The sequence below is a fragment of the Coregonus clupeaformis genome, chromosome 11 (assembly GCF_020615455.1).
Source record: "Coregonus clupeaformis isolate EN_2021a chromosome 11, ASM2061545v1, whole genome shotgun sequence".
Taxonomy (NCBI): Eukaryota; Metazoa; Chordata; class Actinopteri; order Salmoniformes; family Salmonidae; genus Coregonus; species Coregonus clupeaformis.
In genome coordinates this window covers 4857030-4874385 of record NC_059202.1, presented here as the reverse complement: position 1 = coordinate 4874385, position 17356 = coordinate 4857030, and the positions used below count along the sequence as shown (strand labels likewise).

Genomic DNA, 17356 nt, shown 5'->3' with positions numbered 1-17356 from the left:
CTTAAACCCATACTTGGACCACATACCCACTCCACTGAATAGCATGCTAGTTATTGCTTTCCAACGCTTGCAGTTAGCCACTGATTCCTTCCAAACCACTCATTGTTGAATTTGCGATTTCCAACTTGTTGTGTAATGTATATGTCCAATGGCCGATGAGCACCGATACGTTTGATCTATAATTTCTCTTCATATGACAAGGATTTGCCAGTAGATTGTCGACTTGATTCATGATGATGACGGCTTGTCTAGATTGCTAGCTAAGATTTTGAAAGTATGATTTTGACATGATCAGCCCATTCAAAGCTACGGTAGATATAACGTGATTTGACGTCATTTTATCTGTGGCCAATGACCTTGAGCCTTCTTGGATGGGTACTTCTAATGTGACTCTATGGCAGCACCCAAGGGGCTTGAATCTTTTGCTCTCCCCGTAGATTTTACGGTGACATAGTGTCCCCATGAGTGACAGAACACTGAGCCAATCACGGCGCAACTATAGAACATTACCAACCCCTACGCTCCGTATTTTCTGCTGGCTGCCCCACCACCACAGAAAGCACTGAGCTAGGCTGAAACACCTGCATTTTGGAGCTGCCTTACTCAAGAAAGCAAAAAAACAGACCATGTTTGTATGCGGCTTTATTAACTCAATGATTTTTCTATTTTATTTTACATTGTTTGCAAACTGATATGTGACACATATTAATGCCAAAATAACATGCAAAACAGGAGGAGGCTCTGCCCCACCTGCCCTGAATGACCGGTCGCCACTGACTGTTCTCGACATTGCCCAGACTTAGTGAATTATTTAGTGGGAATTTTGCTCACATCTGCTGTATAATACTCAGCGGAGCAGAGCGGAGTAGCAACCCCGGAACTCACCAAGGAGATAGTGTACACAACATAGTATACGTTTTACTGAAAAGCATAGAGAAAGACTTTCTGTATGAAATATGGGCCAGTAGGCAGCAGCGGAGTCATCGGTCATGTTTGTTTGTTATGCCTGTTGGGTGTTGAGAAACCATAGTCGTGTAGATCGAGATTGGCCTATAAATGCTGTATTTGTTTGGGGTTTTGCATGCAGATTTTTATTGTGCCAAAGTATAGTTTAGACAGATTCTAGTCAAGTGCAATCAATATTGAACATGCACACACACTTGCATGCACGCACGTGAACACACACACACCCATAGTATAATGATGCCCTGTGATTTCTGTGGAGCTGCAGAAGAGATGCTTCTGTATTGGGTCAGAATATAGTTTTCTGAACAGAGTTCTGAATAGAGTTTTCCTCCCAGACTGGTTTTCTCTGAGGACTTGGAACCAGACAGAGCTGTGAGAACCAGACAGAGCTGTGAGAAGCTGTGGGTCATTATGATCACTGTGTACTTCACTTATACTTCTGTGATAAAATTGTTTCTGCCCTGTTCAATCTGTCTACCTGGGTTATTGTATGGCTCACTCTCATAGGCTATAGTATGAGAAACCCTAGAAGAATCCACTTAACAGACAGCCAATACTCAAGCTGTTATGTTGTAAAAGAACAGTACGTCCAACACACTGTATGCTTCTTATTAGGGTTGCAAAGGGGGGGTATATTACCGGTAACATTCGAAGTTTCACGTTTTTAAATTTTTTTTATCACATGATATCTAGTGGCCTTTTTGGGTACTTCAGATTCTCACAGGTGTCTGTAATTATCTCCGACCCTCTGTGTGGCCTTATCACATGTAAAATATATAAAATAATCAAATACAATGATTTTAACATAAAAATAGAATGAAAAAGCTATAAGACATTATCCTAAATATAAACCATCAACGTACCAAGTGAATACCATTTTTTTTTACTATATCAATATGTTTCTTTTGTAAAAAAAAAAAAACAGAAACAAAAACATTGGTGCCAAACTGGTGGCAGTTGTGAAAAAAAGTAAATAGTTGGAAGAGTTGCGGAGTTAATTGAAAATAATACCATGGTTGATTAAAGGCTTTTTTTCATTAAGGCTATTTTCTCTTGAACCATGTATTCTATCCACTAGAAGCTCATGGACAATATGGACACAGATAAAAAAAAAAAATACTATATGATGTTTAAAAAAAATGCATTCAAATGACCAAAGTTACCATAGATTTCCATAGATTACCTGTTAATTGCCAAAATTACTGAACATTTCAGTAACTTTGGTAAATTACCGGTCGTTTTTTAACCCTACTCCTTATGCTACCTTTAATGGCAATGTTTCGATCCAAAAAGGATCTTCGTCAGGTCAAACATATGTTTGTTGAAGGATGTAGCGTATGAACACAACCACTGTTATGTTGTACAGTCAAAACTATAAAAACATAAAACATAGATTAATCTGTCTATTGGTTTTTGCTGGGTCGTGTTGTCTGTAGTTGTTGTTGTCATTGAAAAGGCTGTGACTGTTCTGGATGCATCACACCACACTGTGATAACTCATAGGCCATTAGAAGGAGAAACAGAGTTTAATGAGGGCAACAAGAGACCACACTGACCCTCTCCCCGATCGTTCCCACTTGACACATAATCAAATAAGATGTTCTGCATAAAGGCGACTTTGATTTCATTAGCATTTGATGTGATCATAGGCAGCAGAGTATATATTTAAGTGTAAGGGATGTTTTTATGAAAAGTAAATAGCTAAATTGCCATTCTCATCACTCTGTTTTGCTTCTCTCCCAAATTAATTTAATAATCTTAGAAACTACATTTTCCTACATTTATTCATGACTTTTCGTCTTAAAAGATGGCAGCTTTGGTAAAGCTGTATGAGTCAAGGCTAGACATGTTCACAGTTCAATAACTGACAGCCGGGCTGAAAGGCTGGTTCCGGAAAGATGACTGGTAAATTTGATCCTTTTGATTCACAATTGAGTTTCATGATGCAGTATGGAAAGGCAATTATAGAATTTCTCATTTGAAGTGTACACTGTAATATGTTCAGTCATTTCAGATATTTGTCTAAAGTCACTGTCAAAAGTCAGTTTCCCTTAAAATAATATTTTGGGATAGTGTTTGTAGTATGGCCATATGCCACAGGAATCTCCGAGCAGCATTGTAAGCCTTCAGAGAGAGACAGTTATTGTTTTTATCTGAGGTGCTAGACATTCTCTCTCTTCATTACGGTATCCAGTGTTATTTCAGTGTAAAATCAATGGGAGCTAACTGCCCTTTTAAAGGTGGGCAACCATGCTTGCTGTTAACAAGATGATTTCTCCAGTAAAGTGAAGAATAACATGATAAAGGGATAAAGTAGCACTCCTTCTCAGAGCCAGCACAGTCAGGTTTTGTTACCGCTCTTTACTGTTATTGCACTGTAATGTTAGAGGTATACTTTAATAAAACGCACTTTCAATGAAACATTACACTCCTGAAGAGCATTTTGTGTCCAGAATGGATGACTTCCATGCTGGCCAGGCCAGTCATCAGCTTTAGCCACTGTGTTGCAAAAATCTGGTGACAAGCCATAAAACAAGAGCAGAGCAAATAGTTTGGAGGGTCAGTTTCACACGCACGCACACACCCGCGTCAGGTGGCTCTCTCTGTCACTGACCAGGTTACTGTAGCAGCTGATAAAGCACCCAGCCAGTGTGATGGAGAAGGGCTGTTCTCTCTCTTTCTCTTCCTCTCCTCTCCTCTCTCTCCCCCCTCTCCCTCTCTCACTTCCTTCTCCACCCTCTCTCTCTTCATCCCTCTCTTTCTCTCTCTCTACTGGTGAATTTGCTCCACAGTTTCAATTACCCTGACCTTGAGCATTGAGAAGGACCCACACAGCAGGGCTCCATTTATCCAGTCAAATAGAGCCATCTCGCATGTCCTCCAGTCTTCTCCCATAAGCGAATATGGTTCCACAGACCTAATTCGCTCCTCACCACTCACCACAGCCACAACACTGACAGCGAGCTAGCCTCAAATGACATTTAGACTTAGCACAACTCAATCTGACCACAAAAGGCTTGGAGAAAAGGAACATTAGTCTAGTCACAAATCTTTAAAAAAGGTTTGTCTTCATTCTCAGCCTTTATCTTCTTAGTACCCTTGTGGGACCATTTTCATCCGTTTGAACCTTGAAACTCAATGTCCTCTTTCTAGCATAAAGAGATGTCTATGTATCTTTCTACGTTTTATAAAATGTTGAGAGCTATAGACTTGTATTGAATTGAGTATTTTCTATTGCTGTATTCCAGGGATTGTGTACTACAGCCCTTCAACCACAGAATCGGCGGAAGTTATCCTAGTGGTTAAGAGCGTTGGGGCCACTAACGAAAGGTCGCTGGTTTGAATCCCCAGCCGACTAATTTGTGGTCACACTTCATTTGGATAGTCTGGATTTTCCATGTGTAGATGCTCTACAGATGGTCAAACTATCAACAAACAACACTACATGATCAAAGTATGTGGACACCTGCTCGTCGAACATCTCATTCCAAAATCATGTTCATTAATATGGAGTTGGTCCCCCCTTTGCTGCTATAACAGCCTCCACTCTTCTGGGAAGGCTTTCCACTAGATGTTGGAACATTGCTGCGGGGACTTGCGCTTCCATTCAGCCACAAGAGCATTAGTGAGGTCTGGCACTGATGTTGGGCGATTAGGTCTGGCTCGCAGTCGGCATTCCAATTCATCTCAAAGGTGTTCGATTAGGTTGAGGTCAGGGCTCTGTGCAGGCCAGTCAAGTTCTTCCACACCGATCTCGACAAACCATTTCTGTATGGACCTCGCTTTGTGCATGGCGCATTGTCATGCTGAAACAGGAAAGGGCTTTCCCCAAACTGTTGCCACAAAGTTGGAATCACAGAATCATCTAGAATGTCATTGTATGCTGTAGCGTTAAGATTTCCCTTCACTGGAACTAAGGGGCCTAACCCAAACCATGAAAAACAGCCCCAGACCATTATTCCTCCTCCACCAAACTTTACAGTTGGCACTATGCATTGGGGCAGGGAGTGTTCTCCTGGCATCCGTCAAACCCAGATTAGTCCGTCGGACTGCCAGATGGTGAAGGGTGATTCATCACTCCAAAGAACACGTTTCTACTGCTCCAGAGTCCAATGGCGGCGAGCTTTACACCACTCCAGCCAACGCTTGGTACTGCGCATGGTGATCTTAGGCTTGTGTGCTGCTGCCCGGCCATGGAAAACCATTTAATGAAGCTCCCGACTAACAGTTATTGTGCTGACGTTGCTTCCAGAAGCAGTTTGGAACTCGGTAGTGAGTGTTGCAACTGAGGACAGACGATTTTTACACACTACGCGCTTCAGCACTCGGTGGTCCCGTTCTGTGAGCTTGTGTGGCCTACGACTTCGCGGCTGAGCTCTTGTTGCACCTAGACGTTTCCACTTCACAATAACAGCACTTACAGTTGACTGGCGCAGAAGGACAGAAATGTACTTAACTGGCTTGTTGGAAAGGTGGTCATGTTGAAAGTCACTGAGCTCTTCAGTAAGGCCATTCTACTTCCAATGTTTGTGTATGGAGATTGCATGGCTGTGTGCTAAATTTTATACACCTGTCAACAACATGTGTGGCTGAAATAGCGGAATCCACTCATTTGAAAGCGTGTCCACATACTTTTGTATATATAGTATATCTGTTGATAAGCAACTGCTTGCTAAGGTTCGGGTTAGGTTTAGAATAAGGGTTTGGTTAAGGTTAGGGTAAGAGTTATGTTTAGGGTTAGGATAAGGGTTAAGGTTAGGGTTAGAGCTAGAGCTAGGGTTAAGGTTAATAAATAGTTAGTTGAAATGTTACTGATAGTATGTAGATAGTCCATCTGTAGATGCTCTACAGACTATCTAAATAATGTGTTACCAAATCAGTCAATGTGCCCTTGAGCAAGGCACTTAACCCTAAATGCTCCTGTAAGTCGCTCTGGATAACAGTGTCTGCCAAATGACTAAAATGTAAAATGTAAAATAAAATGTTCCTAGGAATTATGAAATCTGGAGATAGACATGTCCTTCACTTCTACGGTCCGATAAACTGCATCTCTCCCTACCCCTACTCACTCCCACCTCAAGCAGTCATGTAACTTGTTATAGTATCTCCAGAAATACAGTATATACATACAGTATGCCAAAGCTATTTGAACGCCATGATGGAACTAAAAACATTTAACTCATCCCCATCAAACAGTAAAAGCTTGTTCACTCTGCCTGAGAGGAATTCCTATCGGGTAAGAGAAAGTAGGGAACCAACCCCACACACTCCCAGTATTGCTTAATGAGAGAGACTGTGTCACTGCAAGAGCGTGCACAGGGAGCCAGGGGGATTGTGGGAGCTGAGACGAAGCATCAGAGCCCAACGCGCCCCTCTCTCTCTCCTGCCCCGTTCGACAGAGTTAATTACTGCAGGCGTTGCCATGCGGCACAGAGAGGCAGCCGGTGCCAAAATACCCAACTGACACATTATTTTAAGCTTAACACTTATGTGGCTTCCTATACCCCCATAGTTAGCCTCAACTCCAGGTTTTTCCCTCTCCAAACAGCCAAGTGATAAATGAGACTTGGCAGTATGGTAACGGTGGACTACTAACACATAGCTTTAGTGAATGGGGAACCATTTGGGGTTAAACCTAACTTTCTCACATGTGGAAGGGCATTTGGCCCATCATTTTCATGTGGCTTCTAACTACTGTAAACCTGTGTGCATTATGTCTGTTTAAAACCCCTCATCCTGTACCTCAAAATCCTACTGTCACATTATACGAGATCCATCCACATAGATGGGATGTGAAAACAAGCCTAGTGTCTGAAATTAAAACAGGATAAGCGCCTTAGGCAGGCCCGAGGTCAGTCACAACCATCGAAGGTCATACCACCAATTAGCAGGCCTCGCTCACTACTCTGGGCTTCCCTACATAACATCCCTTCACGTTTGACATTGGAACTGGTAGCAGTGGTGTAGTGAGACAGAGATTACACAGAGAGAGATCAGACAGATTGGGTGGGGGCTGGGTGGCTTCACAATCACTTACAACAGTCAACCTTGGACGCTTTCCTACACTTGGGCATTAGTCACAATCAACTACAGGCACGGGATCCTCCCTCCACCTGGACTGGCTAACCTCTCGTGCTCCCTTTCCTCATAAATCCAGCCTGTCTGTCCTCATAATGTACCTTGGTCATTCTACCAATTCGGGCTTTTTTTAAAATGCTGTTGATTTCACATAGTTTTAACATTTTGTCATAAAGAGCACATGTTGAACTTCATAAAAAGTGAAAAGGGGTTGACAGAGGGACATATCAAAATGCTGAATTTTGGGACTTTAGCAAGTCTTTATTCATATAAAAAAATCTGATTTATTGAATTCTCCATGTGGTCTATATTAAAGGGCACTTCATTTAATATAACAGGCTTTTAAGATTCTATATTGGTGCATAGTTTCTACTTAAAATATCAAAGCTTAATGAGAGAGAGACTGTGTCGCTGCAAGGACGCACACAGGGAGCCACTTACCATTGTTTTTACCCACCTAGTTTTTACCCACCGAGTCCTCACAATGCACCCTCTCACACAACAGGAACTGTGGCCATAGAGATAAAATTACTAGAACGGCAAAACCATATTTTCCTGCTCTACTCCTATGGGTACACTCAATATGGCCGCCGGTCCACCTGTCACAGACCCATTGACATGAATTGGAAAGCCTGTTGTAGTAATTATATTTATATGGCTGTGGCCTCATGATCTGGGAGATCTATCTGCATTTTATCCACTCAGCATAAAGACATATGTGACCTTTCACAGCATTTCCAGTTGACATTTACATTTTCAATTTTTAATCGGGGACCATCCCCCCGGCTCACTCCTCCCAGTGGTTGGTTATGTATTATTAAGGTGATTGAGGCACATACTGAGCTGAGGCTCGCTCAGTCTCTCTCTTTCTCAGTCACACAGCAAGTTAGTTGTTTGTGTTACTGCTGTATTTCTGAGGGAAGGAACAAAGGCTCCTGTGTCCTTTTGAATAGGACGCCCATCGGGTGGCCAATCTAATGTGCCGCTCCGGAGGGATCGAACGCTCCGTGATCTGCTCAAACGAGTGTCCCTCGCATTGAGGCTTCATGGACTCATCTCTCTGTCCATCCTCCAACTTTCACAGCAGCTCTCCTCCTTATGTTTGTTATGATAGAGTCTCTACTTTTAGTCAGGCTGTCAGGATCAGGCCCCTGGCAAGGCAACACATTCTTTATGGTAGAATCTCAATACTTTCAACTCAGCAACCTTTTGTGCTGAGCTAAGGTACTGACATACTTATTACAGGAGGTTTTCCGTTAGCGCCTCCTGATTTTTAACAACCAGGATATTTTCCCATCCATTTCAGGTCTTAAAAGGTTATGGAGACCCCCTGAAGCCCCCTGTATATACAAAGCAGTATCTCCCGTCAACTCTAGCCTACACAAACACAGGCCACACAGCTCGCCCAATGGAAATGTCTCAGGTTAATGAGAGTGATCCTCCACTCAACACACTGCCCCTGGGGGCGTTTGATGGGGGTTTGACGGCCTGAACTCTGTGACTGGTCCCAGGTTTATACAGTATATCCAGAGTTCCAGACCCTGTAGGATTCATTAAGATGGAGACGTCTCTCGACGCCACCATCATCAGCAGACAGGAGTTTACCCCTCAGGCTCTGCCCCAGTGGGCCAGCTCCCCATCACAATTCCTTCACATAACCATCACACAACCCTCTTAGACCCACTCTCATACACACTCTTATATACAGTGAGGGAAAAAAGTATTTGATCCCCTGCTGATTTTGTATGTTTGCCCACTGACAAAGAAATTATCAGTCTATAATTTTAATGGTAGGTTTATTTGAACAGTGAGAGACAGAATAACAACAAAAAAATCCAGAAAAACGCATGTCAAAAATGTTATAAATTGATTTGCATTTTAATGAGGGAAATAAGTATTTGACCCCCTCTCAATCAGAAAGATTTCTGGCTCCCAGGTGTCTTTTATACAGGTAACGAGCTGAGATTTGGAGCACACTCTTAAAGGGAGTGCTCCTAATCTCAGTTTGTTACCTGTATAAAATACACCTGCCCACAGAAGCAATCAATCAATCAGATTCCAAACTCTCCACCATGGCCAAAACCAAAGAGCTCTCCAAGGATGTCAGGGACAAGATTGTAGACCTACACAAGGCTGGAATGGGCTACAAGACCATCGCCAAGCAGCTTGGTCAGAAGGTGACAACAGTTGGTGCGATTATTCGCAAATGGAAGAAACACAAAATAACTGTCAATCTCCCTCGGCCTGGGGCTCCATGCAAGATCTCACCTCATGGAGTTGCAATGATCATGAGAACGGTGGGGAATCAGCCCAGAGGATCTTGTCAATGATCTCAAGGCAGCTGGGACCATAGTCACCAAGAAAACAATTGGTAACACACTACGCCGTGAAGGACTGAAATCCTGCAGCGCCCACAAGGTCCCCCTGCTCAAGAAAGCACATAAACAGGCCCGTCTGAAGTTTGCCAATGAACATCTGAATGATTCAGAGGAGAACTGGGTGAAAGTGTTGTGGTCAGATGAGACCAAAATGGAGCTCTTTGGCATCAACTCAACTCGCCGTGTTTGGAGGAGGAGGAATGCTGCCTATGACCCCAAGAACACCATCCCCACCGTCAAACATGGAGGTGGAAACATTATGCTTTGGTGGTGTTTTTCTGCTAAGGGGACAGGACAACTTCACTGCATCAAAGGGACGATGGACGGGGCCATGTACCGTCAAATCTTGGGTGAGAACCTCCTTCCCTCAGCCAAGGCATTGAAAATGGGTCGTGGATGGGTATTCCAGCATGAAAATGACCCAAAACACACGACCAAGGCAACAAAGGAGTGGCTCAAGAAGAAGCACATTAAGGTCCTGGAGTGGCCTAGCCAGTCTCCAGACCTTAATCCCATAGAACATCTGTGGAGGGAGATGGTTCGAGTTGCCAAACGTCAGCCTCGAAACCTTAATGACTTGGAGTAGATCTGCAAAGAGGAGTGGGACAAAATCCCTCCTGAGATGTGTGCAAACCTGGTGGCCAACTACAAGAAACGTCTGACCTCTGTGATTGCCAACAAGGGCTTTGCCACCAAGTACTAAGTCATCTTTTGCAGAGGGGTCAAATACTTATTTCCCTCATTCAAATGCAAATCAATTTATAACATTTTTGACATGCGTTTTTCTGGATTTTGTTGTTGTTATTCTGTCTCTCACTGTTCAAATAAACCTACCATTGAAATTATAGACTGATCATGTCTTTGTCAGTGGGCAAACGTACAAAATCAGCAGGGGATCAAATACTTTTTTCCCTCACTGTACACTACCAACCCTCTTAGACCACCAGTGTGGAACACACTTTCTCCAGCACTTGTTTCTTTCTTACTGTATGTTCTGTAAAGTCACTCTTTGGTGGGGCTCTTAAATGAGGGTATCGTTGATGTTGAGAGAGGTGGACAGAGCCATTTGTCATCTCTGGATGTAAGCCGGCTTGTTCTTTAAGTGCTCATCGCTTAGAGTTATTGAAGGCGCTATTTGTCAATCCAATTAACCAACTAATTTAACTTGGGGGTACACTGTACGTGTGATTCATGATTTGTTTTGTCTAATTCTCTTCAGAAATAAGAGTCCAGGTTCGCCTGTGTTCCTGTGTTGGGGCTACAGGTTTGCAGGTTTGTTAGTGCACAGTACACGGCTCCATATATCGCTGACAGGCGTTAATGTGTTCAGGAGCACTGATGCAAACACAAGGAAGGAGGAAGGGATGGAGGTGCTTACCACGGCGTCTAACCATATTTCACCTCATTGTAATTTTTTTATTCACGACAAGATTGCATTGGATATTTAATTCTATTAGGAGGAGGGAAAATGTCACTACCTACCTCCCTGCTGATATTTCACTGGGGCCGGGCTGGCATGGCGGGTTGCAGCACAGCAGTGTCTGTCCACATCATAGTATTAGGCTATGTCTCAAATGACAAGAGCCCATGAGGTTCTAGTCAAACGTAGTGCACTATATAGGGAAAAGGTTGCCATTTGGGATGTACCCAGTGTCTGTGCTGTCTGCTCTTACCACTCATGGATGGGCGGAACATCCATAGACAGAACCCAGGCAACTCTGCCAATCAGGCCGTTCCATAAACACTGCGGTGCATTAATGGAGTGAATGCTAGATCTGAGAGACATTCAACGAGGCCCTGCAGAGTGAGTCAGTCTCTTTAAGGGGCAGTGGACTGTAGAGGAATTCCAGCCCTGGGGAACTGCTCCCCCTAGAGGGGTGCTGTTTCCCTACAGTGTTATAAGCCTAGACTACATTCAGTGTGTATGTGTGTGTGTGTGTGTGTGTGGGGGGGGTTGTGTGTGTGCGTGTGTGTGCATAATCATGTGTGTGGGTGCGTGTGTGTGTGTGTGTGTGTGTCATTCTGTGTTTGTTCTGTGCCAGTAAGCTGCTCAGACCTGCAGAACGCATTTCTGCTCCTAATCTCCCGTGGAGTTCTTATTGGCTTAACAGAATTAGTTAATGTTCCGTAATAGTTGTAAATGCTCTTGTTTTGTGGGTGTTTGGGATGGATGGATACCTTCTCTCCTTCTCTGGTGCGTAAATGGAGGTCAGCCTACTGACACAGCCTTTCTGAGGATATTTTTATGGTCCCTTAGCTTGGATTTGTACTTTGTGAAGACTATGAAGACACATTTTCTCTGGGAATATAGAATTTTGTATTATGTGTGAATATGTATGCTCGTTTCGGTACTGCAAAGAAAATGTGAGACTCTTGTTTTCTGCCGACTCCAATTCATCCTGAACAGATATTTATTTGTGATGAGTCTATTTCCTACCTGACTTACCTGGTTTCCTCTCTTCTTATCTCTTGCGTTGCAGTTGTGTGGCTGTGGACTGCTCGGCGTGGGCATCTGGCTGTCTGTGTCCCAGGGCAGCTTTGCCACCTTCTCGCCCTCCTTCCCGTCGCTCTCCGCTGCCAACCTGGTCATCGCCCTCGGCACCATTGTCATGGTGACTGGCTTCCTGGGCTGTCTGGGCGCCATCAAGGAGAACAAGTGCCTGCTTCTGAGCGTGAGTTACGATCCCTCCCTCCCTCCCTCCCTCCCTCCCTCCCTCCTCCCTCCCTCCCTCCCTCCCTCCCTCCCTCCCTCCCTCCCTCCCTCCCTTCTTCCCTCACTCACTCACTCACTCACTCACTCACTCACTCACTCACTCACTCACACACACAAACACACATAAAGTCTACCAGTGTGCTGCAGCAGGTGGTGGAGGGGGTCCGTGCTGCACTACCGGGCTCGTTCAGAGAGCTGCTGGGGAGTAGACAGAGACTGGACTGTCTAACCACGAATGACACTGACCTACCTCCTTTCACCACTGCTGCCGCTGTAGGTGAACACCAGGAGGATGAGGAAATGATCCTATCATTCAAGACTCCGGAGCTGGGGGCCTTTTGCACAGCCATCAAAAAGGCTCTGTACACGGTGGCTGTGAAGGTGGCTCAGAAAGACCATCTGCATGGGCTGAGGGTGGCCGGGGGGTTTGGGACCGGCCTTTTCCCTGAGAGGATGTTGGCGCTCCCTGTATAAGCCTCCCATAGAGAAGCACACTGCTGATCTACAGTGGAGGATTATTCACGGCGCTACGAACAGATAGGTGTCGCACCTTCATCCATCAGTGGGGAGGGGATGTCTGTTCTGTGGGGAGAAGGAGACAGTGTAGCATCAGTTTTTTTCTTGTTCCAGGCTGGTAGGGTTACTTTATGTCCTGGGTGAGTGGTGTACAGGCCTAAGGTTGGAGCTGACTCTGGACCTATATGTTGGAGGGCCTAAATATAGTGTAGCCAACAGGCAAAGGGACTGCCTAGTAAACTACCTGTTGGGGCAGGCAGAAATGGCAGTGTGGAAGACCAGGAAACATGTAATGCAGGATGCACGGACCGCAGAGCTGTGCTGCTGGGGCTGGTGTGGGCTCGGCTGACACTTGAGCATGTACAGTATATGGGGGGCTGGTGAACCATCTGGAGGACTTTGTAGGGGTGTGGGGCGTCAGGGGGATTCTATACAGTGATCGGGGGGGCTTGGTTCTAACTTTCTAGGTCTGTTTAAATGAAGTAACGTTTGTGCTTTTAATTATGTAACTATTTTATCTCACACATACACACACACACACACACACACACAGAGCCGTATTTGTATTACTCTCCAAATGGGTCGTCAGTAGAGCAGCCAGGCTAACGAGCTCAACGGGGAGATGAATCCTTAGTAAAAACCTCAGGGGTTCACAGAGAAAATTCTACCCGAGCGCCAGCCGCAGCGGGAGTCTCCCATTCTGAAAATGAACAGTAACCCATCAACTCTCCTCAATGGCCCTGGTCACAGCCTAATTTAAGGAATTGTCAGTGTGAGGCCATTTGTGTCACTTACATGCTTGAATTACGTAGCGCTCATAATGACACATCCATTGTATTGGTAAGGAAAAAATTGAGAGCGCTGAATTATTTAATACAAAGAATACTCTTGTTTGTCAAGACTCATGTTGTTCCTGAAAAAGGCTCAAGAGTTTTATCTCAAGTTTGATTTAATTAGCAAAGTTTGAAAAGATAACGCAAGTGTAGGTTTACATAACTGGACGTGAAACTTTTTAAATCAACTTAAAAATGAGAGTTGCAGAATATCAAACATCTCCAATCCCTTGGAGAAGCTAGCACACACATCAGTTAAGAGCATACCAAATCCTCCACATCAGCACAGCAGTAGGTATACACTACCTGCTTTAACAATTTTGTGAAGCACGGAGAGAGAGAGAGAGAGAGAGAGAGAGAGAGAGAGAGAGAGAGAGAGAGAGAGAGAGAGAGAGAGAGAGAGAGAGAGAGAGAGAGAGAGAGAGAGAGAGAAAGAGGGAGAGAGAGAGGGCCTGGATCTCAGCCAGAACACCACAGTGATAAATAATGAACTCTGATGTAAAAGTTTCAAACCATATCGCTGTTAAGTCATATCAGATTGAGCCAATGGCTATTTCATATTCGCCCAAACCTGGGATGTTTTGAACAGTCAGTCTTTCTATCTGTCAGTCTGTCTGGAAACATGGAAACATCAAAGTGAAGTTAGCCCTCCTGGGGGCAGCCAGATCTGAGGTACTGGTCTGACATATTATCTGTGAAGTTTTTCTGTGAACAAACTCTCTTTGGATTGGAAATATTTGAAATAGATAAAGGTCAGAGAACCTTTGCCATCAGGAAGCTCAAGCTAGGCTAGACAAGTTGAAAGAGCCCATCGCAAAATTCAAGGCAAGATTGAAATGTATGACACACTCGGCCGACATTGCAGACATGAAAGTGAGTGTGTGCATGCACAGACACACACGTACACACTCACACACATACACAAACACACTCACACACACACATCGTGTCTGTTTAAACAATCAGAGCACCAACCTTTTGTCTACACAATCTGTTCCTGAAACTTTCCACACCCGGAGGAAATATGACAATATGACTTTGTGGGACCTGCCAACAAAAGACAAAAGATTCAATGAAACAAACAAATGCTGAACTGGCCACCTAAAGATTCAATAAACAACTGTCTGTGCAGTTTTAACTGTGATCCCTTTTTCATATGGACCATGACCCAAATAATAAACCCAAAACAAACAGGGCAACATTTATAGAACTCTCCTCAAATTGCATTTCTGAATCTGCCGGTTGCTGCGCTCCCATGCTGTGAAGAAGGGGTAGAGTAAATATTTAGCTGAAGGAGTGAGGAGATGCTGGGTTACGTGGGAGATGAATCTGTGGAGGAATTAAACCTCCTCCTCGCATGTTCACTGGCCCTCAGGCACTCACTTTCTCTCCATCTCTCTCTCTCGTTCTCTGTCTTTCTCTCCCTCTGTATCTCTCTTTCTCTTTCTCTCTCTCCCATCTCCCTCTCTTTCTCTCACCCCTTCCCTCTCTCTGTCTCTCTCTCGTTCTCTCCCTCTCTCTCTCTCGCTCTCTCTCAATCTCCTTCTCTCTCTCTTGCAGTTCTTCATTGTCTTGCTGATAATCCTGCTGGCAGAGCTGATACTACTCATCCTGTTCTTTGTGTATTCAGATAAGGTAAGGATACTTTAATGTCCCCTATGTTAACCTACGATACTGTATATTATATAATACCATGTTACACATATGAATGTAAATGTGCTGAACGACATCAGAATTCACTTACCATGTCATTACTTACCATTTATTGACATGAAAACGGACATAAAACATGCAGACCAGACATGCTGCTTATTTGCAAACACACATACACAAACACACACACTCCCCAAAAACCCCAAGACACAAATGGTGTCATGTACAGTACCAGTCAAAAGTTTGGACACACCTACTCATTCAAGGGTTTTTCTTTATTTTTACATTGTAGAATAATAGTGAAGACATCAAAACTATGAAATAACACATATGGAATCATGTAGTAACCAAAAAAGCGTTAAACAAATCAAAATATATTTTATATTTGAGATTCTTCAAATAGCCACCCTTTGCCTTGATGACAGCTTTGCACACTCTTGGCATTCTCTCAACCAGCTTCACCTGGAATGCTTTTCCAACAATCTTGAAGGAGTTCCCACATATGCTGAGCACTTGTTGGCTGCTTTTCCTTCACTCTGCTGTCCGACTCATCCCAAGCCATCTCAATTGGGTTGAGGTTGGGGGATTGTGGAGGCCAGGTCATCTAATGCAGCACTCCATCACTCTCCTTCTTGGTAAAATAGCCCTTACACAGCCTGGAGGTGTGTTGGGTCATTGTCCTGTTGAAAAACAAATGATAGTCCCACTAAGCCCAAACCAGATGGGATGGTGTATCGCTGCAGAATGCTGTGGTAGCCATGCTGGTTAAGTGTGCCTTGAATTCTAAATATATCACAGACAGTGTCACCAGCAAAGCACCCCCACACCATAACACCTCCTCCTCCATGCTTTACGGTGGGAAATACACATGCGGAGATCATCCGGTCACCCACACCATGTCTCACAAAGACACGGCGGTTGGAACCAAAAATCTCAAATTTGGACTCCAGACCAAAATACAAATTTCCACCGGTCTAATGTCCATTGCTCATGTTTCTTGGCCCAAGCAAGTCTCTTCTTCTTATTGGTGTCCTTTAGTAGTGGTTTCTTTGCAGCAATTCAAACATGAAGGCCTGATTCACACAGGCTCCTCTGAACAGTTGATGTTGAGATGTGTCTGTTACTTGAACTCTGTGAAGCATTTATTTGGGCTGCAATTTCTGAAGGTAACTCTGGGTCTTCCATTCCTGTGGCGGTCCTCATGAGAGCCAGTTTCAACATAGCGCTTGATGGTTTTTGCGACTGCACTTGAAGAAACTTTAAATGTTCTTGAAATGTTCTGTATTAACTGACCTTCATGTCTTAAAGTAATGATGGACTGTCGTTTCTCTTTGCTTATTTGAGCTGTTCTTGCCATAATATGGACTTGGTCTTTTACCAAATAGAGCTATCTTCTGTATACCCCCCTACCTTGTCACAACCCAACTGATTGGCTCAAACGTATTAAGGAGGAAAGAAATTCCACAAATTAACTTTTAGGAAGGCACACCTGTTAATTGAAATGCATTCCAGGTGACTACCTCATGAAGCTGGTTGAAAGAATGCCAAGAGTGTGCAAAGCTGTTATCAAGGAAAAGGGTGGCTATTTGAAGAATCTCAAATATAAAATATATTTAGATTTGTTTAACACTTTTTTGGTTACACCATGATTCCATATGTATTATTTCATAGTTTTGATGTCTTCACTATTATTCTACAATGTAAAAAATAGTAAAAATAAAGAAAAACCCTTGAATGAGTAGGTGTGTCCAAACTTTTGACTGGTAGTATACATAAGCACGGCCCAGTTGTTCCATGCTGAGAGTGTCCTCAATCTCCTCTTTCAAAGACACTTGTCTCACAGCGAGAGGTTAAGCGTCTTCACCCCACAGAGGTGACCCCCAGGGTCAAAAGGATCACAGGTCAGCCCACAAAATGCAGTCTCACCCCTGGTCAAATGGCTCAGTGTAATTAGTCCTTAGCTCTGTCTTAGCCCCACTCTCCCACTTACTCTGAGGCTTTAGATCAGCATTTCCCATGACCCCTAGGGCATGGGGTGGGATTTTGTGCTGCTATGTATGGCCAGGGTCTGAGAATCTGAGAACATTGGATGGCATATAAAGCTCAGGAGGTTGTTGACAGCCATGGGTGAAGTCTTAAAATCAACCTATAAATGTCCCCAGATAGATGAAGCACCCAAGCCTGAGGCAAATGTTTTGTGTAGGTCAAATGGACCAGCA

General features: G+C 43.9%; 1 protein-coding gene across 2 annotated transcripts in view; it reads left to right on the top strand.

Moving 5' to 3' along the window:
• tspan9a (tetraspanin 9a) overlaps nt 1-17356 on the top strand; it is a 344343-nt gene that overhangs the window by 288652 nt on the left and 38335 nt on the right. For both annotated transcript variants that reach the window (XM_041890597.2, XM_041890596.2), the window contains 2 exons: nt 11903-12094; nt 15045-15119. In XM_041890597.2, the coding sequence (XP_041746531.1) occupies nt 11903-12094; nt 15045-15119 (267 nt within the window). The remainder of the gene's footprint in view (nt 1-11902; nt 12095-15044; nt 15120-17356) is intronic.